The sequence below is a fragment of the Atractosteus spatula genome, chromosome 7 (assembly GCF_055471065.1).
Source record: "Atractosteus spatula isolate fAtrSpa1 chromosome 7, fAtrSpa1.hap1, whole genome shotgun sequence".
NCBI classification, from domain to species: domain Eukaryota; kingdom Metazoa; phylum Chordata; class Actinopteri; order Semionotiformes; family Lepisosteidae; genus Atractosteus; species Atractosteus spatula.
Genome location: NC_142712.1, coordinates 6,541,100 through 6,564,689, shown reverse-complemented (window position 1 = coordinate 6,564,689; position 23,590 = coordinate 6,541,100). Strand labels below are relative to the sequence as shown.

The following is a 23,590-nucleotide window of genomic DNA, read 5'->3' as shown; positions in this document are numbered from 1 at the left end:
CGCTCGCTCGCTCCCTGGAGCTGCCCGACCTGGATCCCCCCCCCCACCACCACCACCACCACCACCGGGAGCGCCCATTCATGAGAGTCTGAGCTGAGCCTGCGGGGTGGCGGAGCCGGGGAGGGCAGGAGGAAGAGGAGGAGGCGGAGGCGATGCTTGCGGGCCGGTTTTAACATCTTGCGTTTTAGTTTTCGCCGCCTGTCGGAGGAGGAGGTGGAGGTGGTGCAGTCGCCGCAGTCGCCGGTTCGGGACACTGTGCACACTGTGCAGGACGACAGGAGTGGAGCGAGTCGTGTTGCAGCCTGTCTCCGTGTGGTGCGGCGCCCGTCAGGTCTTCTGCGGGATGTAGTTAGTGAGTCGCTGGGCGAAGTGTAGCAGGCCGGAGCGGTGCTCCCCGCGCAGGGCGTCGGAGACGTTTGCAAGGTAGCCCCGTATGCGTGGGCTAATCCTTCTTCTTTTTTTTTAGATGCAGTTCGCCATTGAGCCAAATATATTTGAACGTACTGTAAACTTCAGCTTCCTAAACCGAGCGGGGACGCGCAGGATATTGACAGCTGAAACTTTTCTGTCTTTTTTTTTTCACCCCCGCCGCCGCCGCCGCCACCCGATTGTACGTTTGACTCTCTTCTTTTTAAAAACTAAGAAAAGTCATTTGGTGGTTTCGTGTGTGGTGGGGTAGGAGGGGGGGGGGGGGGGTTGGCGCTTCGGTCTTTTCGCTTCTCAACCGGAATAACGCAGTGAACGACGTGTTGTTGTTGTTTTTTTAACGTTTCAGCGGGGCGCTGCGCTGTATTATGTGGGAAGATGTCGGTGCTGGACGGAGTTCGGGAGCGCCTCTCCCCGGGGGACCTGCAGTGGCTGAGCCTGCTCACGCTGTTCGTCGCCTCGCTGGTGACGGTGCTCGTGTACCTGGTCCAGTACGGCCGGGGCGCCCTGCGGGGCCGGGCCCCGGCCGAGGTTCGGCCCGGCTGCTCGGCCGAAGCGGACCGCCTGCTGCGCTGGGCGCTGGCGCTGCGGGGCTGGAGGTGCGAGTGGCGGAGAGCCTGGACTGAAGCCCTCAACCAAGAGGCTCGGAAGTCCGTGAGTAGCGGGGGAGACTTCTGAGCATGAAACTCTGGGTGGACGGATGGGTACAGAGATGTATTCTCAGACATTCTCGCACCACTTTAGTGATCGGCGGTTCGATAACCGCTCATCATAAATCGTGATCGGCGATGGTCGAAATGCGTTACGGATCTATCCCCCCCCCCCCGGTTTAAGCACCGTGATTTCCTGGATTCTGTTCAGCGCTGTGTTTACTTCTCGATTTGCATAGGGAAAATCTCGTCCACAACCATCCCGATAGGTTTTAAATCAATTTCGGTAGACCGAGAATTGTGTGGGTTTTTTTTTTTTTTTGAACTTCTCGATCTGAACCCCGCTGCAGTCAAAAAGAAAGTCACGGGGATAAAATACTACGTGCTGTGCCCGGCACAATTTCATCAAGGTCATAGAGCAGAAAGAGAAAGTAGAGTTATCAGACTGTGCGGCAGGACGGAGGCGGTGATGTGAAAAACACTGTAATATCGCCACAACCTCAGCTACACCCTGGCGAGTCTGAAGTCTTGTTTTTGTGTGTGTGTGTGTGCGCGGTTCATAATTTCATTTGAACAGTGCACCAGGGCACTTTGTACAGTATGCAAAGGCAGAGAATACTCTTGCAGTGTTACCTGGCTCCTCCTCTTAAGAGTTTATGCATTTAATCCGGCGAAGGACGCGGCCAGGTAACTCACGTCACTTGTGCCTGGGACCTCGTGTCGTGTCGTGTCGTGTCGTGTTGTTGCTGAAATTCAAAGCGTCATTTTACACGTTTGTTGTTGATGCATTTAGTACTCTTGTGCAGTGCATCTGCTGGATAATAGGGCGGGGGGGTATCGCTGTTAAGGCTAGCACCCGGAGAAAATGGTTTGTAGACTAGAAATCGACGCAAAGTCTGTTATGTGACAGTCGAAAGTATTGGAAAATACTATACGGGTCGCTTATTTTAACTCGTCACATCCACTGAGGAACTGTCCGCACCAAATACAAAGGAAGATTTCCCAAGGCCCTCTTACAGTTCTCTAGTATGTACTTCATCATTCATCGTGGTGAAAAGGTGTCCTTTGACCTAGTGGTGACAGTCATGTCATCTAGGGTGTCTTTTGTCGTTGGGCTTGGTAATGCCACATGCCTTTGAACTTCACGTGCTGTTTTGTATTTGTGTTTTGAGCTACAGTATGTTGTAATAGTTTAATAATGAATTTGCTTGCAAGAAATACACTCTGTCGCCTTTTTGTGACAAGTTACAGTTTTGCTCTGTCACGTGACCAAGTGTGTTGGTTTTTTTTTTTACTTTTATGATTCAGGGTCCTTTGCACCTAACATTTGAAGAAGATGGACTTCAGTCCTCAGAGCTGGCAGTCGGCCATGTTTCCAGTTATAAGAAGTCTGGCGAGCACCAGGTAAGACTGTTTAAGACTCTGCGGCATCGCTTGAGGGTTTACAGCCCTTTTGATGTGTTGGCTGAGCTGTTGGGTTCAGTTGGGTGGCAGCCCCTGTGATAAACTGGAGTCACACAGCTTGAAAGATACTATCTCCAGTACGAAGTCTTTACACTCTTAATTTTGGAGGCGGTCATGCAAATGTATTTTCAAAGATTTTACTGTAATAACGTTATGCTGTAAGATTTTATGGTGTTTGCCTTCTCTGTCAGTGGAGTTTTGTCTTAAGTGAAGTATAACAAAACGTGGATGGATTAAGAACTGTGTAGCACTGCTGCTGATTAATGAATTCTGATTGTTTTCGTTTCCCGTTAACAGAGTCTGATGGGTTCTGTAAGCCCTGGTGCTTGCAAACCCCTTTGCTCCTCGCATCCTATTGGAGCACGGCTCACTTTCTAGCAGATCATAGCTCATAGTCAGATGCAGAAACCGTGTCAATGTGGGTGATCCACTCGTAAATCAGGCTTCTGAGGACAAAAGATATTTACAGCCAGTTTTCCTCTGCGTAACTGTTAGCACTGTAATCGGGTAACTGATATTGTTTCGTTTTGTGTTCATCGAAGCAACGTTCTGGCGAGATGTTCCTTTCGGCCATTTAAAAAAAAAAAATAGATCATGCCGACAGTCTCCCTTTTCATGTCATTTTAATTACAGTTGTGCTAGGGTTTCATTTTCCTCTATTTTTGTTATAGCAGTGCGGCACCCCGTTTCTGGGCCATCTGATAAAAGCTATTAGTAGTCTAGATGGCACTTGTGGAAGTTATCTCTCGGCAGCGGAGTATCGCACTGCGTCCAGAGCACATCAGAGCTGCCAGTACAGTCGGCATATCTTATCGATTGCTGTATAAGATTTCTGAACTTTTACATTGCTGGGGTGCGTCAAGCGTTTAGGTTCAGTGGGTCTGTGATGGCATCCTTCTACATGTACCTGCCCTGTTTGGAGCTACTGCAAAATAGGCTCCAATGTGTGCAGGCTAGGCCCGTTTGCAGATCTCATTTTAAAAAAAATAGGACATTTCATATTGATTTTTTTTTTTTGGCCTGGTGACTTAATTGCTTAATAGACCTCCACCACTGGTGGAGGTCCACGACCCATCCCCTTTGCTGTCAAGTGATCTAAATGCTCCACAACATGAAAACATGTGCTTAGTTTCTGCTGGAGATGGGACGTGTAAGGGGATTATGTTATAGCCCCTTGAATTGGCACGCATCAGCAAAAGGAGTAGCAGGAAGTGCTGACTGGGGCTGAAAGCACAGAGCAGATGGCCAGCTGTGCTTCAGTTTTAATGATGGAAACATCATTTTATATAATGCCTTTGAAAGCAGCAATCTCAAAGCAGTTTAAATGATAGTGCATTTCGGGTTTTTTGTGCACGGCCTTGGCAATAGGTTGTCCCCTGCGTGTTTGTGCAGATGAAGTGCAATAAGAGTGAATGTTTTTTTCCTACAGAGCTGTCAGTTCCAGGAAGGAAACTGCTTTTGTTTTTTGTGCTATGTTGTGAACAGGGTTTATATTTACCCGGTGGTGGGTGTTGGTAGCTCCAGTGCAGTACTTACTTGAAAGGTGAAAGTAAAATGACAAGTCGGGCTGAATCTGCTGTATTACTTTGACTGCTCGCACTGCGTTTACTTAAATCACCACCTTTAGAATTGTTCAGTAATTTTATTAATTGAACTAAAGGTAGAGCGTTTTACAGTGTGGCCCACCAGGCAGATCAGGTGCCGGAAGCTTTTCCCAGTGTGCTGGAGCGGGGTGCATCTCTGAGCTCCGTGTGGCCTGGAGACAGGAGGGTCTCGCTTTGGTCTGTGGCTCCGGCGCAGCTGTTGTCTTGCTCTCGACGTGAATTGTTTGCTCAGGGCAGGGAGTGACCCGTGTGCTGCTTCTGCAGAGTGTGCGCTGTGAGCTGCTGGGGGACAGCCTGCAGTTTTCCCTTGGCGTGGCAAAGAGGACAGCTCCACCCTCAGATCCGCAGAACTACAGTGTTAACATCTCCCCCCTCCGACTGCAGGTAAACCCGCTCGCTTGATCTGTGCCTTTACCTTTGAATGCCAGAACTGATCAGCCAGTTAGAGAATGCTGTGCCAGGAGGGCTTGAAAAGCGGCAAACGTTTTTTGTTTCAGTGTACCCCGCTGCAGTTCATAGTGGTTGATAACCCTAGCACGTTTTGTTTAAAATTAATGTTGTTTTTTTTCCAATCCAACTCTTGCATGACTCTCTTTCATGTTTTGGGTTTATAGGAGAGTCCGACCCACAATCCTTGTGAACGTCTGTATTAATAACGCGCTGAAAAACTATTCTCGATCTTCCTCACAGAAAGCTTCTGGAAACAAAAAAGGGTTGTTTTCCCTGAAACATTTCTTAGCTTTAGTCAAGTCTACCATTTGGCACACTTTTGTGTTGTTCCTTGTAATGTTTTTCTACTTCTGCAAAAAAAGAAACACGCTATCTAAGAAGACATCACAAAAGTGAATAATATGGGCTAATAAGAAGACAGAAAGCAGGCATAGTGTGTAGCTAAATTTGAGCTATGCTTTCAGCAAGGGAAATTTCTTTTGAGTGCATATTTGCAAACAAAATACAGTTAAAATTATTTCAGTATGTTAAAGGACATTTCCTTGAAGGCACTGGGGAACGTGTCAGTCAGGTTTCTGTATAAGGACATGTGGAGGGGTCATTCTGAGCCCTTTCAAGATCTGTGCTGGGGTTTTGTGTTGTGTGAGGCCGCCTGTCAGATAATATTACTGCCTCTTAAACATCTCAAACTCCGTACTTAAGGAACGTCACATTCAAACGCGTGTTAACCAATCGAGTTTACAGTTCCAGCAGAAGAGTGGTGAAGACGTGCTGCCTTCCAGCCTGTCGGTTCAATTTATGAACCACAAAAACTAATTGGGGGGGAAGGGGGTTTGCATGTCAGTGAGGAAGCCTTTTAAACAGGAAAACATGAATACTTGGGATTCGCTTACAAGGTCCCCACACAACACCAGAAAGTCCTTCTGGGTACTGAAATTCAATGAAAGGTCAGTGTGGTTTGTGTAGTCTGTCCAACACTATTATTTTCTGTTTTGTTTATGTCAGGATTAGATCCTGATTAAATAAAATTGTCAGTCTAACCACTAGTCATCTGATTGCTGGAAAGCAGCCTTTTGTGTGCAGAGACTGCAGCCCAGTGAAGAGCCAAGGTATACCGTGCATGGACAGCAACAGCCTATGTTTCAGAAAACTGCCGAAGTCCAGAGCGCATAGAACAGTTCTTCGTGACCCACTACAGCAGGCGCGTCCAGCCCTGGTCTGGGAGAGTCACAGTCCAGCAGCGTCCTGTGGGTCACCCTATGGTCATGGGTTTCTGAAACATTAGCCACTCGTTCTTCCCGGTCACTCCAGCCCGTGACTTGCACAAGAATTTTAGATTTTCCTTTGAAATGAAAAATGCCACCAACCTTAAAATTTCAGTGACTCGGAGCCACTGACCCGCTGGAATTAATTAATTTACTTACTTGATCAAAACTCTCCCGTTGCAACCCTTTTGAGACCTTTACAGGCAGACTGGCCGAGTAAAGAGATGGGATTTATGTAGACGCGATAAGCCAGTCCATCTCCGCACTTTTACCGAAGGTAGAGGTGATTTATTGAGTGTGACATGCTTCCATACTCGGTTTGTAGCTGCTAGAGAAATTGGATTAAAAGCTCGGGTCCCTCGTGGAGGAAATGGCCTGGCGCATTATTTAAATCAACCTCAGCTGTGCAGAAATGCCGTCTAACTCTGGGAGGAACAAATTCCTGTGTCTGACGACAGCCTGGCTAGGAGGCCGGCTCTGTTGCTGCACAGAAGACCAGGAGGCGAAGAGAGCAGTCGATGAAGTAGCTCAGTACAGCTGGGCGGGGCCGTGACAACAAGTGCACATGTCCCTCTGGAAAGGCTTTGGAAAGATCGAAATGTTTACCAGAAGAACTTTAAAACATTTTTTTTTTTAAATTTTCGTAGGCAAGTGTGTCCCGGTAAACCTTTGATTTGAACGTCGGTCAGTTCACAGAAACGCTGTACTTGCATGAAGATTGGGGTGTCCTGGGGCCCCGTGCCCTGCTCTAGGCGAACGCGCCGCTCTGGCGATTGAGTCAGAAGGCAGCGCTCGGGGGGGAAGACCAGCAACACAAGGGACTCCCGCACGTCATGTTGCAAAGGTGACGCGCAGGCGGGGGTTGGCAGTGCGCAGGATAGACGAGCGCAGCCAGGGGGGGGCGCTCTGACGCAGGTCTCGAGTGGGTGTTCCACGCCGACTTCCACGCAGGCCGGCGTGTGAGCTCGAGCCAGTCCTTCTTTCCCGGCGGGTTTGCAGCGCTCCTCTTGGTGCGAGGAAGTAGGCGACCGGCCCCCTTCCTCTGATTCTGTTGCTTCCGTGTAGTGTGAACTCGCAGCAGCCTGAGATCACAGGGTTGTCTGGACGACAGTGTGAGCCCAGGTCGGCTGTTCAGAGCCCACGCCTGACCTCCCTGCCTTAGATGGAGTCCCTCTTTTTCTGGATGGCAAGATTGCAGAGGCCTGCGGGATATAAAGACCCGTCCGCACGCGTGTGTATCTGGTCAAGTTATTTCGAGGTATGATGCATCAGACCTGGTGGTTAAGTCTGGTTTAAAGCAGTAAATGATTTTTGTGTGTGTGTTCTTTCAGAAGAGCCTGGCTTCATTCCTCGGGCAGTTGTATTGGTGTGTGAGTGTGTGCATGAGCGCGCAGGAGTGCATTCCTGTGGGTGTGTTTGTTTTAAAAGCTCTTTGCCAATGTAACCGCCTGGCCGCTAGGCTGGACTAGATCCTGCTGAACTCCATGGGAAAAGACTCCAGTGTCACTGGTAAAGACTTCTGGAATGTCCGGAAGTAATTGCATGACGTTCCTCCCCTAACATCCATGGGGTTACTCTGAAATCACTCTTTTGTGCAGTTTCTCGTTCCCGGGAGAATGCGTTCTACCAATTGTTGGGTGTATAATAAGAGATAGAAGCATCAATGTTCAGTTTTTTCAGCTAGCCATATGATTTTTATTAAATCAAGATTATTTTTGTGCAAAAAAAAAAGCGCATCAACATTAACAAAAATGACATTTGAGATTGCTGAGGTTATTCCACATCTTCACGGCAGTGTTAATGCCCTTGGGCATGTTGTCAGGAGTTAAGTGGTAGACATTTTCACATTACAGTGTTTAAAGGTTTTTTGATACCCGTGTTTAGCCAGGTCCAGTTAGTGCGAAAGTGCAGTGCGAAATATGTATAAAAAACAATTTTCATTTTATGTGCAGTATATCTTTCTTAATTATTTTTAAAGGTATGTTTACATATGGTATATTTCTTCTGAATGTAAATAAGAATTCTTTTAAAAAATAATGTAAGAAACTGAACATAGTGCATGGATCTCTGTCTGGAAGTCGGAATTCTCTTCCTGAAATTCCTTCACCACCCATCCTGGGCTTTGCTGGGATAATCATGGGAGCAGGGTGGGCTCTGGTGGAGTGTGTGTGTGTGTGTGATCGGTGTGTGTGTTTGTGCCCCACCAGCTGGAGCTGCAGGTACGGGAGGTTGCCGGGAGTCTGCGAGTCACCTGGGCGCTGTCACACCTGGAGGACTGGGACCTGCAGGTCACTCCCAGCAGCAGACAGGTCTGTCCGTAAGTCACAGAGCGGGTCGCTTGCGGGACAGCAACAGAGCTTGGCCAGGAGCCTTTTCAGAAGCCAAATGAATACCCAGGCCTTTTATACAGCTGCAGACGAGATACGATAAACCTCTATTGTCCCCTGGGGGAGGGTTTTTATGGACACGAAACGCATCTAAATACAGTACATCACAAAACATTACCCATCACATCTATTGCATGTGCATAATTTGTCATAATAGTCATGACATTGCACGTGCTGTACATAGTTTATTACAGTGTAGTCTGTTTCTACTGGCACAGTTGCATTTATCCTTGCCAAATATTTGCTGTTGTCAGTTCTCCTTTTTGCTCAGCTGACGATTGCAGCAGCAACTGCACTAGTTGGTCCCTCTCGGAACAGATATTAAGTGTAGTTTTTGATGTATTAATGCACACTGTCTGAGTATGTATAACTGAGTAGCAAGTGGACGTTGGATTGCTGCTCAAGTAATGATCATCGGCGTTTCGTACAATAACTGCTTCCATCTGAGCGAGTGATTACCACTCACAACATTCCCAGCAGTCCTTCGCTCGAAAAAGAGCCGACGTTTCTCTCGGACCGTCCTGGTGGTCCCACAGATCGTCGGCACAACACCAGTAAATCGAGGTGTTTGCTGGATTTGTAGTAAAAAAGTAAATGGCTGCATTTGATGAACTCTTTCTCAGCTGCTGGGGTGTAATGTTTAACAAGCAACATGCAGTGTCTGTATTTCAGCCACGCAAACCCACTGTGTGTGTGTGTAATGGTGGGCTGAGTTCAGTTGTCGAAGCACGGAGGAGAGCCGCTTGCTTCAGTAACAAAATGTGACACTTCTGACTCATTCAATTATTGAGGGAGGATGTGACTTTACTGCATGTAAAGCTATTCAAATAATATTTTTTTAATTTCTTTAATCAAGTTGCTCTATTTAATCTGTAGCTCACTGTGTCATTTTTTTGTTCCTATTTCACTGGGGATATGAATACACAAAGAGGGACTGTAATAGTTAAATATTTGATTTGGAACCTGTTTCTGGTCCAAACTACTGGAGTCATGTGTGTTGTGGTGTTTTATAATAAACTGGTCATCTCAATTTCCTGTCTTCCTAGCATTGCAGGCTGAAAATTCCCCCTTGACAGGATAATGTAATAGACCTATGGGATGAAAGTAACTCCTAAACATTACTTGAATTTTGTTGAATTTCGTTGAATTGTGTCCCCCTTCCATCTCAGTTTTTTCCTCAGCGTTACTTGACTTGTTTACTTATTCAATTATTTGTTTTAATTATTTGAATTGCTTGTTTGGTACTGCCGCAGAAAATCCTGGAGGCCTGTAATACCCCAGGAGCATGTTGCCATTTACAAGACGCTTCTGGTTGAGGATTTGCGAAGTTTAATTGCATGCAAAGCAAAAGGGTGGATTCAGTCATATTGAGACCAGCTCAACCAGAGTTAGAACCTGTCCGTGCCTGGCTCTCTTACATAGGTGGCTGAGGCGAATGATGCGAGTGTGGCGGCTCTCAGGAGCAGAGTCAGGGAGATCCTGTGTGCTGCCCGCCCCCTTGTGGTCGTGAGCAGCAGGCCTGCTCAGGGCAAAGTTGCACAGGTGAGTGTCTTCGCCTCCGTGTACTCATGACAGTCAGGCCTGCTCAGGCCAGAGGAGCGCCAGTACTGCCTCCAGATCGGAATTGGGCATCCCCGATGTATCTGGTTGAGCTGTGCTGATTGTACGTATTGCAGACGTAAGCTTGTGCACTCCCACAATGTGCCCGGCTTTGCTTGTTGGTGGTAGTAGTAGGATCTTATCAGTAATCGAGCATAAGTTTGAATAGTAAGAGCTATGCCAGTGCTCTAGTCGATGTTGAACTTTGTGTATTTTAGGATGGCAGTGATCTGGAAAATGCTCAGATGTTCTCAGTTCAGCAGTATAAAATTTAGATAGTCTGCAGTACAAATTAAAAAAAACTGGCAGTGAGTGATGGGAGCCCTCCGCGATGAGCGAGACTGTCTGACTTAGTGTTGGCTCTCTGTGTTCCCAGGAAGTGCAGAACAAGGGGGCTGTGACTCAGGTGACCTCTCCCCCGAAGCCTCCACGCGCTCATGACTGGAAACTGCTGGTGAAAAACATCAAAGCCACATGTGAAATGGAGAACAGTGCTGCAGGTCAGTGCTGACCCAGACATTTACACATGAGCCCATGCTTTTACAGTTTACACTGTCGTTTGGTTTTGTGGAGGCAAGCATGGCTGAGCACCATGCAACAAGGCACACCACAGTTAAATGAAACAGTAGTTTTAATTGCATCAGTGGGCTGAAATAATGTTCCTTGGGGGGTATGGTTCAAAAAACGGTCTCTGGGTCTGGGTTTTTGTCATATTTGGGTTGGCCATCCATTTAAATTTAATTTTAGGATTGCATTTAAATTAAGAATTTTTTGTTTATGTATGTGCAAAACGCATATAACAGATCTGCTGTGCTAGAAGAGCTAAGTGGAGGTTGTGGCAAATAGGAATGAATGAATTATTCTTCTGTGTCATTATTTCAGTTCCGTTTCACCTTTTAAATATTACCTTTCAGTCTGTTTAAAATGAACCTCAGTTTCAACAAAATCAGGATGTCGTTTATAATTTGTTTCAAAACTAGAACCATTCAAATGATCATGGATGCAGCAGGTTTCAAAGCCTCCTGTACCTTAAATGTTTTTCATCACTTCAACTTGGAAGTGAAGCATAGAGCCCCCAGGTGTACCTTCCTGTTGCTGAAGCTCTTCAGTCTTTGGTGCAATCGCTGTATTTTTTCAAAGTACCGTTAGTACTCCTGTAGACTGCCTGTTTTTCAGGAGGTTCCTAGAATAGGTAATTGTGAATCACTTTTATGTTGTTCGATAGTTCGGTGACGCACTAATTGCTTTTATGCGTTTATGTAAAGTTCATATTTAATGAGCGTCTTATTATTTCCAGTGATCTGAAGCTGAGAGTGCCCTTTTCATACCGTTTTATTCAAACTATTTTCGGGTGTTTTAACACTCGACTGTACCACTTCCATTGGTGTGTGTATAAAAGGTACTGCTGGTACATTGTTGGAAAAACAATGTTTTGCCGAGTTTCATGAAAAACAAACATGTTCAAATGTATTGTCCCACCATAGTCAGGATTTCCTGGTTCTCTTCATTGTTATACATCACTCAAAGAATTTTCCACATCGGCAAGCAGAAGACTGGACGAGCTGCAGTCTGTATGTCCCTCCACACAATCCTTGTTTTTATTGTTCTCGGATTTGATATATTAATCTGGATTACGTCTATTCTTTTCTGCCAAACGTTTAATCTGTATAATTTGTAAAAAAAAATGACTGCCTTCATGTGGAGACCAAAATGTGATTTTCAGATAAACATTATGAAAGATAGGACTCCATTCTGCACAATGTTATATTGTGTTATTGATTGTTTTTTTTCTTTTTGCAGGCAGCATTAATCCCTACTTTGTGCTGCAGTTGGATGATCCTCCACAGAAATTATCAAGCTCTGTCTTAAAAAGCACTTCCAGTCCCTCATGGGAACAGCCCTTCATCTTGTAAGTGTGGGACACCACAGTCTATCTCGCTGGAGCTGGGTCGCAGTCCTGCTCGTAGCCCTCTCCTGTCTCTTACCACTGCACTACAGCGCTGGGTCTCCTTGCTGGAGAAGTCCGGCCTTCCCATGATGTGTGTGATGTCATAGCACGATAGCACGTACATTCGCAATTCCAGGAGCAGGCAGCAATGAGACCTGTAGCAAGTTAACACAAATTGATGTGCCTGTTATTTCTGGCATGCTTGCTCTTGTCGATTCAGTGTTAGTATTTCCATTCTCTGTCGGAACACTTACTAATTGAGTGAGCTCTCAATCTGAGAGACGCATAGACCTCTGTTTTTATTGTTATGCTCGTGAAATTAGCAAATGGGTTAAGAGGTCTGTATCTTATTCTCGCAGTGAGCTCAGTGGAAGATCAAAAGAATTAAAGATGCAGCTCTTGGACGATGGGAAGCCTCAGGAGAGTAAGTACAGTGCCTTCACTGCTTCCATTCTTGAGCTACTTTCTGAATTTCAGATGAAGACCTTCTCTAAAATAGAAGCTCTGAAATTGTTGACCGCTTTTCAATTCCCTGTTTCTCTTTGTGTGTTGCAGCCTCCTCGCTGGGGCAGGTTTCAGTGCCTTTCGATCTTTTTGAGAAGCATCCTAACGGACAGCATACATTTGCACTTAAGACTCAAGACCGAGTTACCGGGTCACTTTCTGTAGAGGTAAAAAACATGATTATGTATTTGTAGACAACGTGGGTAAGCAATAAAAATGAATGACAGAATGTCAAGATACGTAGTTAGCAGTTCTACTCAAATAAGCCAACTATAGCTGTAAAATGATTAATGATATCATATTTATATTTTTCATTCTTCCATAATAGATCACTATCCAAGCGATCAGTTTGAACAATGTGCATACTGTTAACGTTTATTGCGCTAAAGAATCTTTTTTCTATTTCCTGAGAGCCATAATGAACAGCAACTACAAAACAAACAAAAATAAAACACTTTGAAAATGAGAGCACAAGCTTTCGCCGTGATCATAAACAAAGCACTGCTGTCTCACGGCGTCCTTAACCACAATGCCTATCGCCCGCGCAGAAACGGAACAACTGTTCCCTGGCGCTGAATTCAGATGTTCGCAGAAGGTTCTCGGCCAAAGTCGGTCACTTACGAACTTCCAAGTTTGTATTAGCGAAATTTCATTCTTATAGCGAAGGTACAAATTCTTCATGTTCAGATTATTGAAAATTTGTATACTGCACGTTCTTATACCAGGGTGTGAGTGTAGTTTTGTCCCCCCCCTCAAAGTCAGATTTGACTCCTTTAGGATGCTGACGAGACTGGGTTCCTTTTCCTTTTTGCATTAACCAGATACATTTTGTAAGTTGGGGAAAAAATGCTTTGCCCTTCTAGAGATGACAAGGCAGTTAAAAGATTTGTTGCGAGATTCCTTCTTATGGGCCAGTCGGGATTCTCTTGAGACTCTTCATCTTGTGTTTCACTTCAGCAACCACAGAATTGTGTCCAGCAAAAAAACGGATGTCTTGGAAGCCCTACAAGTCTTTTTCTCATAATGCTGTCAGGTTGTTTTTTTGTGCGTCAGTAAGCCAGATAATATTGATAGAGTAATAGATGAATTGAAGGTTTTGGTTTATTACATAGTGCTTCTCTGATCTCTAGTTCACTTACCTGGAGCCCAATGAAGTCCGAACTTGGCAGGCTCCCACCCCAGCCCCTACTAAGAAAGTAGAAATGGACCGGACTGTCATGCCCTGCGGAACGGTGGTCACTACCATCACTGCAGTGAAGAGCAAACCGGGGAGGTCACCTTCTTCTGTGCTCAACTCAGGTACAGGGCAGATGAGCGTGACCACATTTTCCACACAGCCTTAGTAGCATCACCGCTTCAGTTCCAGAATATCGCAGTCACCCAGTAGAACCAAAATTCATGCACCAACAGGGCGGTTAAATGTTTCTTTCCTGCAAGGTCATCATGGGCCATAAGAGGTCTGGACCAGGTCGTGCTCGGTAAACAGTTCTTTTTACGGACTGCTGGACAGCTGAAGGGTCAGGCTGTTTTCCCCCAGCTGCTTGATAAGACGATCTGATCGCACAGGACCTGAGCGTTTGGTATGAATGGGGATGAAAGACGTTTTGTGCAGTAAACTCTTGAGACTTCTGTGTTGCAGTCAGGCCCAGTTTGTTTGCAAGCAGGTCCGTATTCGGATTAACAGTGAACGGGGTTATGCAAGGTGTCCCTTTGCCTGCGTGTTTTTTAGAATCGCCCACGAAGGGACCGTCCAAAGTCAGACTGTCCGAGAGAAGGGTCTCGGAGCAGCCGTCTCTGTCCGGAGCTACGGTCAGCAAAGCTTTGTCCTCCTCGGATACAGGTGGGTTTTTATTTGGGGAGCGGGGTTGTTGTTGTTTTTGAGTTGGCCTTTTTTAAGATGAAAAGACCTACAGGGGGTTATTTTTTTTTTTAAGTACCGCAGTCTGAATTCCCAGCAGGGTGGCATTGCGTTTTATTAAATAGTAGATCAATCAAAGAATAATCAATGATTTAATCCAGCTCGCAACATTTTCCAGTGGTCATGGCCTATCCAGGGAAGGTGTATTTGCATGCAGATTTTCTTTCTCATTAAACTGGTATGGTACGTATTTTGCTTTAAGGAAGCTGAAGTAACGTGTACCATACAGCACTAATTCTGCAATGCAGTGCTTTGGACATGCATGCGAGACGGGGTTCAGTACAGTGAGCATTGCCACAGATGTGACGTTATCCCCTTGAAACCCAGCGGTGGACAATTTTTTGGGCAGAAGATCCATTGTTTTGCCACTGTCTAGGGAGCAGCGCGGCGATTGTGATCAAATCACAGCAGGAGCAGAGCAGAGCTCCGCATGTTTTTGAAAATCTCTCGGCCCCCATTGTCCCCAGTCTGCCAAATAATTGGTTTATTGTGCTATAAACCTAGCACAGCTAGACACAAGCTCACCATCCGGACATTGTTTTTTTCTGGATTTAGCAGTCCTCGTAAAGACTTTGTCCTCCTCCAGATGATGCTCTGCTGCTGCTGCTGACATGAATAGCTTCAGTCTTTACTTGCTATAGAAAAGGAGCCAAAACTGCACAAAGCAGCCTCTAGCAAAGATACCGCTTTCCCGCTCTGCGTACAACAAGCACTTTCACTTCAGGGCCTTGATCGTGTTTCATGTCTAAAACACTTTCAAGAGAGAGTTAGTTACCTGTGACGCTAATGACTTTTCCAAGCTGAGTTAGAGCCCCCTGCCGTAGCGCTGCAGGCGCAGTAAGTGTGCGATTGGCTTGTTCGCGGCCGCCGGTGCTGTCCGAAGAGGGAGAGCGAGGGTGGCCGACCTGTGACGCTCCTGTGCTTGCAGAGCTCCTGGTGCTGAACGGCACCGACCCGGTGGCAGAGGCCGCCATCCGCCAGCTGCACGACTCGGCCAAGCAGAAACTGAAGTCCCCGGTCAAGAAGAGCACGATCATCATCTCTGGGGTGGCGAAGGTATGGTGTGGTGCGGTGCGGTGCGGTGCTTCTCCGTCACTGCGCGGATGCAGTCATAGTTGTGGAGAAACCATTTCTTGGTTTTGGTTTTGTGCTCTGCCCCCAGTGACGTTCAAAGTTATATTTTTCCCCTTTTGTCTCGTACTTTGTATGTGCTATTCAAGAAGTCTTTATAACGTTCATCACTCTGAGCTTCCAAGCTGTTAATAATAATAAATAGTTCCTTACACTTACATAGCATTTTTGTGGACACTCCACTTAACGCACATTATTGGTAATGGGGAATCCCACTGCCACCACCACCACCGCCAGCAGCCATATCACCCTGCAACTCACAACTGGCAACCCACTGAAGTTAAGCAGGTGTGAGCCTGGTCAGTACCTGGATGGGAGACCTCCTGGGAAAAACTAAGGTTGCTGCTGGAAGAGGTGTTAGTGGTCCTCATGCCTCATGCTCACCCCGCGGTCCATGTGGATCCTAATGTCCCAGTATAGTGATGAGGACACTATACTGTAAATAGGCGCCGTCCTTCGGATGAGACGTAAAACCGAGGTCCTGACTCTCTGTGGTCATTAAAAAACCCAGGACGTTTCTCGAAAAGAGTAGGGGTGTAACCCCGGCGCCCTGGCCAAATTTCCCATTGGCCCTTACCAATCATGGCCTCCTAATAATCCCCATCTCTGAACTGGCTTCACCAATCTGCTCTCCTCCCCACTGAGAGCTGGTGTGTGGGGAGCGTTCTGGCGCACTATGGCTGCTGTCGCATCAACCAGGTGGGGCTGCACATTGGTGGTGGTGGAGGGGAGTCCCCATTACCTGTAAAGCGCTTTGAGTGGAGTGTCCAGAAAAGCGCTATATAAGTGTAAGCAATTATTATTATTATTATTATTACCACCAATGTGCAGCCCCACCTGGATGATGTGACGGCAGCCCCAGTGCACACACTCTCAGTGGGGAGAACAGAGTGATGAAGCCAGTTCATCGATGGGGGATTATTAGGAGGCCATGATTGGTAAAAGGCAGGGGGAAATTTGGCCAGGGTAACACTCCTACTCTTTTCGAGAAACACCCTGGGATTTTTAATGTCTACAGAAAGTCAGGACCTTTGTTTCTACATCTCGTCCGAAGGATGGCGCCTCTTTACAGTATAGTGTCCCCGTTACTATACTGGGGCATTAAGGCCCACACAGACCGCAGGGTGAGCGCCCCCTGCTGGCCTCACTACAACTGTTCTGTTTCAGTCGTGTGACAAACGCAGCCAGCGGGGGTCCGGACTTTACAAGGCATTTTTAATGTTCGTGCTGGCGGCTGGTGTTTTAATGGCGGAGCTGCTTCCCTGTGTGCAGACCCGCTTCTCACACGCCCACCCGCTCGTCCGCACAGGCCCCCCTGTCTCCGGACGACGAGCTGGCGCTCATGGCCGGGTACGCGGCCGCCATGGACGCCTCCATGACCCCGGGCCCCCGGGCCGAGGCGCCGCCGGCCCCCATGCCAGCACCTGCAGGGGGCGCCGTGGAGAAGGCGCAGCCAGACCCCCAGGAGGGCCCCAGCGGGACGCCGCTTCTGAGAGACTGGGAGGGCGAGCTGGCAGAGGACCCTGGCGAGGAGAAGATGTCCAAGATATCGGTCTGTGTGTCTGAGCCTGGCGGCACGAAGAAGGGGAAAGGTAAGGGCTGTGACACGACATTTCAGCTGAAATCCACCTGGGCAGCGCTGCCGGCTCCCACAATAATCGGATGACACTGGATGCATTTAACATGATTTAACGGCTTCACCAGTAGGCGTGAAGACCTGAAGCGCCCATAATCAGCAGTTTGCTTGCCCTGTCTCCAGTAAATAAGAAATTTCGGCTATCCAGAAGACTTTGAAGAGCGATTGTGATTAATGTTTTGTAATGGCCTTGTGCTAGATGCCGTTTTCAGGGCTCTTTAGTCAGCAAGGCAGTAACACCTTAGATGAATAAGGGGCCACCTCAGCCCATCTCATTTTTGAGCGCGACTGGAGAAGTTTCTGCTTCTGTACTGGGAGATTCCTTGCTGGGCGTATCTTTGTTTTCACTGGCTCTTTCATCCTGTCATGCCTGCCACTCTTCCTCCTGACCCCTTCTTACCTTTTTCCCTTTCATTCTTCTCTTTCTGCCATCTTGAGAGGAAACCACTGCTAGCCCGAATTAATTGCCCGGACAGTAAGTGATCAATGAAGCGATATACTGTGTGAGTGGGGGTGCATGGGTAACTATGAAATCTACAATATCAGACGTACGTGGCGTAGTGATATCTTTCTGAAGAAGAAATGTAATGCAGACAAAATAATGTGTTTATGGAAGAAACTGGTGTTTCTGTGAATGAATCTATAGTTATTGATGGTTTTCATCTTCAATTATATGAATGGATTACGGATTAGTTCAGAATGAGTCCCAAAATCCCTCTATACATCGACGCAAGCTGTCAGAACAGAGCTGACAGGTGCTGCTTAGCGGCGAGACTCGTATCCTGGAAACTACACATTCTGTCCCAGAATTATTCCTTATTTTAGCTCCTAAAACATTGATGGGACCCAGTGGTGATTGTACAGAAAGTTTCGGGTTTAAGAAGTCTAGATCATAGCTTTGATGAACTTTGATATTACCTCAAAGTTTGTCGTCATTCTTGTAAAATGAGTTCAGTAGTCTGTCTTCAATCACGGATGTCTTTTTCCGTGAACTAGATTGTTTAGCATACATGGAAGATTGAGAGTATATGGAGGCAGTCCTTTAAACCTTCTTATACAGTAAAGGTCTGATTCTATTTTATGCCCTTGCTCCCATTTTGTGGCAACATTTTGACGTCTCTGGCTTTAAATGCTGTTTTCCCTTGAATCATGTGACACTATAACAGGACGCCCCCCTAATGTATGATCACAATGCATGGATATCCCCAAGTCTGTGCGTGCAATCGCAGCAGTACTCTTGCTGGTAGGTGCACCAGTGAGGTTTTGAGACATGCCAAGTGGATTTATTTCCATCTGTCAGATGCGCTCGCTGACAGCGGTGATGTGTGGCGAGCAAGAGTTGACTATCCCGGACGAGAGAAAAATCGTTCACCAATGTGCGTGGCGTTCAAAAGAGCTCCTTTGGTCCACCGGTTTGTTCTAAAACCTCACTCTTCTTTCTCTTCCTCCTTCACCTTCCTGGCGGCCCCGCAGGTGGGTTCCTGCACAAAAGCGCCAAGCTGTTTTTCCGGCGCCGGCAGCAGCGGAAGGCGCCGGGGATGAGCCAGTCGCACAACGACCTGGTGTACCTGGAGCACCCCGTGGCCGTGGACAAGGAGCGGGGCACCCTGGGCCGCCTGCTCAACAAGAAGCTGCTCCCGAAGGCCCGGAGCAAGAGCCGGGCCAACGGCGCCGCCTTGGACCCGCAGGCGTGAGGGCCGGGCCCCTGGGGGCCTCCTGGGGCCTTGCTGACTGGTGTGCCCTTTCCCTCTGCCGCGGCCAGGGAGGGGAGACCGTTTTAAAATATGCCTTTCACGGAGCGACGGCGGATGCAAATCTAAAATGGACTTTGGATAGATGCAATATATATATATAATATTTCACTAACTATGGCAACAAAAAATGTTTCGCGACAATTTCCTCCTCCTCCTCCTCCCCCTTGTAAGTCTGCGGCCTTCTTGTCTCACTTCACGGAGTTAATGTTCTTCTTTTTTTTTTCTTTCTTCCTCCGTCACCGTTGCTCAGAATCTGTCCTTCCTCTGGCCGCGCCTGAGCCCTCGGGGTTGCTGCGGTTCGCACAGCAGTGCGTGTCCTCCAGGTGCAGCCGTGTTTAAGTACGGCTCCTGGTGAGCAGAGCTTCGCGCGCCTGCTGGTTTCTGTACCGACCGAGCTCCTCTCCTCGTCGAAGCCCAAATCCGTTCCACTGGCAAGCTGCTTGACCGGAGGCGAAGCTTTTAGAGGTTTGAGATTCCTTGTCACTCATGACACAATAGTTTGAAGGCCACGTTCTGCTGTTACAGGAACTGCACGCGTGTCCTAATTGAGCTCATACTAGGGTCAAGGCTTTGACTAAGTAACTGAGCGCTCGGCTGGAATGAGCACCCGCAGGTACAGAACCTGCAAGTCCAGCTCCAGGTGTGGGTTGTTGCACTGCAGGCCATGCGGAATACACTGGAGCCCCTAGCAGGTTCCACAGCACACAAGGGGTGTAAATGGGGAAACTGGTGAGAAGGGAAGTGGTGGTGGGTGTTCCTCTGTGTAGCTGGTTCAGTACAGGGTTTGCAAGCTGCCATTAAGCTGCACAAAGGTATCTTGCTGCATCAGATTTGCCCACACTTTGTGCCTTTTCATTCTGTGTGTTAGATCCCACTGGCACACGTTGACATTTTCATGACCTCTACCAAACAAACACACCTCTGCACCCCTTTTAACTCTCCAGATTTTATTTCTTTGCGTACGCCCGCCCCCCATATAGAGGCAGTAGGAATGCGCGCTCAATGTTTCGACTCAGGATGAACTTCTAATAAAGCATTAAGTGCTCAGAATGGCTTTGTGGTGATCACGGTCACTTTCTGTATACCCTGCTCCTAAAGCTGGTGCTTATTTCTTCTGTTACTGCGACGGACCTGAGCTGCCCAAAACCCAGTCTGAAACTGGGGTGGAGCCGCTGGTCTAATGCTCGGGTGTCCTCAAATTGTCATTCCTTTGTGGATTTTGGGAATTTATGTGCAAGACCTAGGTTTTCACTCGCATGGTAATGGTAAACGGCCCGTCGTGGAAAGTCCTCCCTTTAAAATAATAGCCTCTATATTGGTAAAGGATGCTATAAGGTTGCTAATGCTGGTAAAAGAATGTAAAATAATGATAGGTGACTCTAAATTCTGCTTTTCTGTTTCTGCTGCAAGACCCAAATGTATGTTCAGTTCTGATTCAGAAAAGACCCTGTTTACCAATTTGATTTATTATCAGGTATTAAATAGCTGTTAAGAGACTGTAAGATCACAATGTCTTGAAATTTACCATTGGAAGACTGCAGATCTAACAAAAAAAACGGGTCCTGTGATGTTGATTTTAAGTGGGAGCGAGCAGGTGGTGAGGGGGCGTTTCGGGACTGGGAAGTGGGGCGTTTCGGGACAGGGAAGTGATTTTCTCCGGTTACAGCTCTTTACACATTGGCTGTTTTCTCCTAAGCAGGTTGGACAGTTCGGGATCCTAGATATCCGGCCGTCGGGGCAGGGCTGTGCCGTTTTTAAAATCTGCGGTCTCTTGAAAAAGCGTATATTTTCAGGCTTATCCGCTGGGATCTATTAAGCTGGCTTAGGAAAGCAAACACTCGCGGGCCGTGCTAATCGTTATCGTCTTTGTCCTCAAGTTGGATAACGGAGGGCTGGCATCAACCCCCGTCCTCTAGCTCCAGGTTGGCACAGGACCTGATGGCCGGCCCTTTCGTTTGCTAGAGGCTTCCCAATTCGACCCAGTGGGTTTGAAGCCTTGGAAAGGCTTTGGGGGGAGTTTCAGTTTGATCTGCGGGTTCGGCTCACAGTAGTACCGAGTAAATGAGGCGGTCAGAGGATGCGAACATTCAATCTTAAGATTGTCTTCAAGGTGAGACTCCATGTGTGATTGAGCATATGACCTAAGACACACCTTTGGATCAGATGGGATGCTGGAAGCCCGTTGCAAGAGAGAAAGAGAGAGAGGGGCCTTGTTAGTACTTGGCCTTAAAGTCGTACTTTCAGTGGCTTTCTGTCTCATTGAAGCAAGATGCGACGATTTCACCTGCGCCAAAATTTAAAATATTAAAAAAATCAACTTTAAGGGTTACACAAAAAGGGAGAGAAGTGTTATTTGTTGCCATGCCAGTGATATGCATTTCTTTGTATCCATTCCTGAATTGCTAAATTGTCTCTTTCCCGTCTCGGTGTAACCAACACTACAGTAATTTGAAGGGGTTTGCGGTAAAGAAGCATTAGAAAATAACTTTGAGGGATGTAGTGGAGGTGTTAGCGTTATGAGTTTTCTGCCTTTGTGAATTAATTTCTGTTCGGGATTTTTTATACCCGTGTTCTGTTGTCTGCTGTGCAGTTTGTTTTCATGATAAATAACAAAGCTTTAACCAAATGGAGAGCCTAACTGGGAATTGTACAGCATGGGTAACCAGTACAAACATCATGATGCCATTTTTATTGTTTTTGCTACCAGCTGAATTATTTTCTTAGCAGCTAAGCATTATATAATGATTTGCATCTGTCAAAAGTATATTCATATCCCAGTTGCAGACTACTGTTCTTATTTGTCCTGAATGAGCCTGCTGAGAAAATACTAACAGTTTTAAGACTGAATGCACTGTCGCTCGAGAGGACTGGAGTCTGTCCTGGCTGGGATGGACCGTGCAGAGGTTGCACGCTGATGCCAAACGGAGCGGGCGCAGACTCTGCCTCAGTGGAGAAAGCTGACATTGATGCAAAAACCCTTTAACGGCTCGGCTTGTCCCCTTAGGATGAGAAAGACCCCAAGTGAATCGCTGGCTTTGCGTTCTCCTGCTGGCGGCCCGTTGCAGTTTTGTAGCCCTCCTCTCTTGTAATGGTGTTCAGTTTTCATGATGAGACTGCTGTAGCAATAAAGCCTGACACAGTTTTCATTGTTGGCGTTAAAATATTTATGTAAATGTACAGAATGCATAGGAATCCTTCCTGTTTAACATCACGTGCGCTGTCAGGTTGGGGGTGCAGGGTGTCGGGGGGGGAATTTCTATATACCCTGCCTTTGAGAGAACGGAAGCCAATTATGTTGTCTCTTTATTTACCACCTGAATGTCTCCAGGGCCAAAGAAAAAGTATTATTTAACACATATTATGGGTTAGATAATGCTGTTGTATACCAGACAAAAGACAACTGGGTGGCTCTTTGTATGGAGCCTCTCTGATCTGTATTTTTGTTCTGTGTGACACTAGCTCTCTTGTAAAATTGTCTCCGTTTCTGTAAATACATGGAATTCACTTTTCAGTTTCCAGCTGCAAGCTCACTCTTTTATGGCAATAAATTGAATTTATGAATTGGGAACAGGCACCCCCCCCCCCCCACCCCCTGAGTGAAGGTGAAGGCTGCTTTCACCAGCCAGACTCTTTCTGAGCCTAACACAAGACTACCTGGAAAAAGTAACTACATTTGCATATGTGATGTAAATAAAATCTGCTTAATGTTATTTTCTATTTTTAGCATTTATTCAATTTGTTATGAAGAGTAGAAAAAAATCAATATATGCTATGCAGGGATTATCACTAACATATCAGGATTATAATTTGGAGCAATAAATATTGACAAAGTAACCTGTGTGGAGATTTTTTTGTGTGTGTGCATTTTCTGGTTCCTGTGTGTGTGTTAAAATGCCAGGGAACAGTATGTAGAGGCGATATGTGATAAAGTGACTTCGGCTGTGTATGGGCTATTTTAAAAGGGTGGTTTAAGGAAGTAGTGGAGGCAAGTGTCCTTATATTGGAAAATGTCTTTTCAGTTATCTGAAATGTACTGGACAGTCTGAAAATATCCTCATCTTGAAAGCACCCTTTTTTGTTTATTTCCATTGTCTCCAGTGGTGTGAGCGCTGCATGTGTTTTGATATGTGGCACCTCTAGGATGGCTTTCAGGAATGTTGCGCCTTGTCCTGGGATATCGAGCAGCTGCCTGTTGTGTTCTTCCCATCAAAGGTGTGTAAGGGGATCGGAGGGAATTCAGTCAATCCAACAATGCAGACAAGATGGCTTCGCTTCGTGCCATGGAGTTTCTTTACAGGCATTTTGAAATAATTAAAGCGTGTTTGGTTCACAGTGTTAGGGCACAGGACAATACAGCCCCGTTTGCCCTTCTAGAAGGAAAACAAGGCAGTGCTGTCTCTTCTATTGCAGGACAAGTGCAGTAAGGACACAGGAAACGCCAAAAGATCACATTTCTCACTCTTAAGTGTGTTCCTTTCTGACTTAAGAGGTCAGAGGTGCATTATCTACCTCTCTTTCCAGTTTTCTACATAACAAATCGACATTTGCAAGGCTACTATAAGATTGTATTGTGTATCTCTTTCCATGTCCCCAATATTATGCAATAATAACTGCAGCACCTCTCCTGTCTAATGTTTCATGACAGTTTTTCGAATCTTAGCTGGTAGTACGAACCAGTCCGCATCAACCTGTTCTCTTGTTAAAAGCCTGTGCTGGTATTTTGTGTTGGTAATAACCCTAAACGCTAATATACAGTTCTAGTACAACGCAGTTGCAAGAAAAAGGGAACATGAAAAAAAAGACTACGATTCCCATAACACCCTTCAACTAGCTTGTTTCCGGTCCTGCGCGGTT

The 23,590-nt window shown here is 46.6% G+C and overlaps 1 protein-coding gene across 2 annotated transcripts; it reads left to right on the top strand.

Moving 5' to 3' along the window:
* The first annotated feature begins 196 nt into the window (after nucleotides 1-196).
* Nucleotides 197-22,570, top strand: c2cd2 (C2 calcium dependent domain containing 2). Of its 2 annotated transcripts, XM_088921071.1 has the most exons (15): nucleotides 197-423; nucleotides 776-1,080; nucleotides 2,385-2,480; nucleotides 4,409-4,528; nucleotides 8,067-8,168; nucleotides 9,669-9,788; nucleotides 10,222-10,345; nucleotides 11,646-11,754; nucleotides 12,153-12,217; nucleotides 12,349-12,464; nucleotides 13,428-13,596; nucleotides 14,027-14,137; nucleotides 15,144-15,271; nucleotides 16,656-16,938; nucleotides 18,456-22,570. In XM_088921071.1, exons 2-15 carry the CDS (start codon nucleotides 805-807, stop codon nucleotides 18,674-18,676), a joined length of 2,040 nt encoding a protein of 679 aa, XP_088777197.1. In that variant the 5' UTR covers nucleotides 197-423; nucleotides 776-804; the 3' UTR covers nucleotides 18,677-22,570. The 2 variants fall into 2 exon arrangements, with proteins under 2 accessions (XP_088777197.1, XP_088777198.1); XM_088921072.1 differs by lacking the exon at nucleotides 4,409-4,528 and having other exon boundaries at nucleotides 211-423.
* The last annotated feature ends 1,020 nt before the right edge of the window (nucleotides 22,571-23,590 follow it).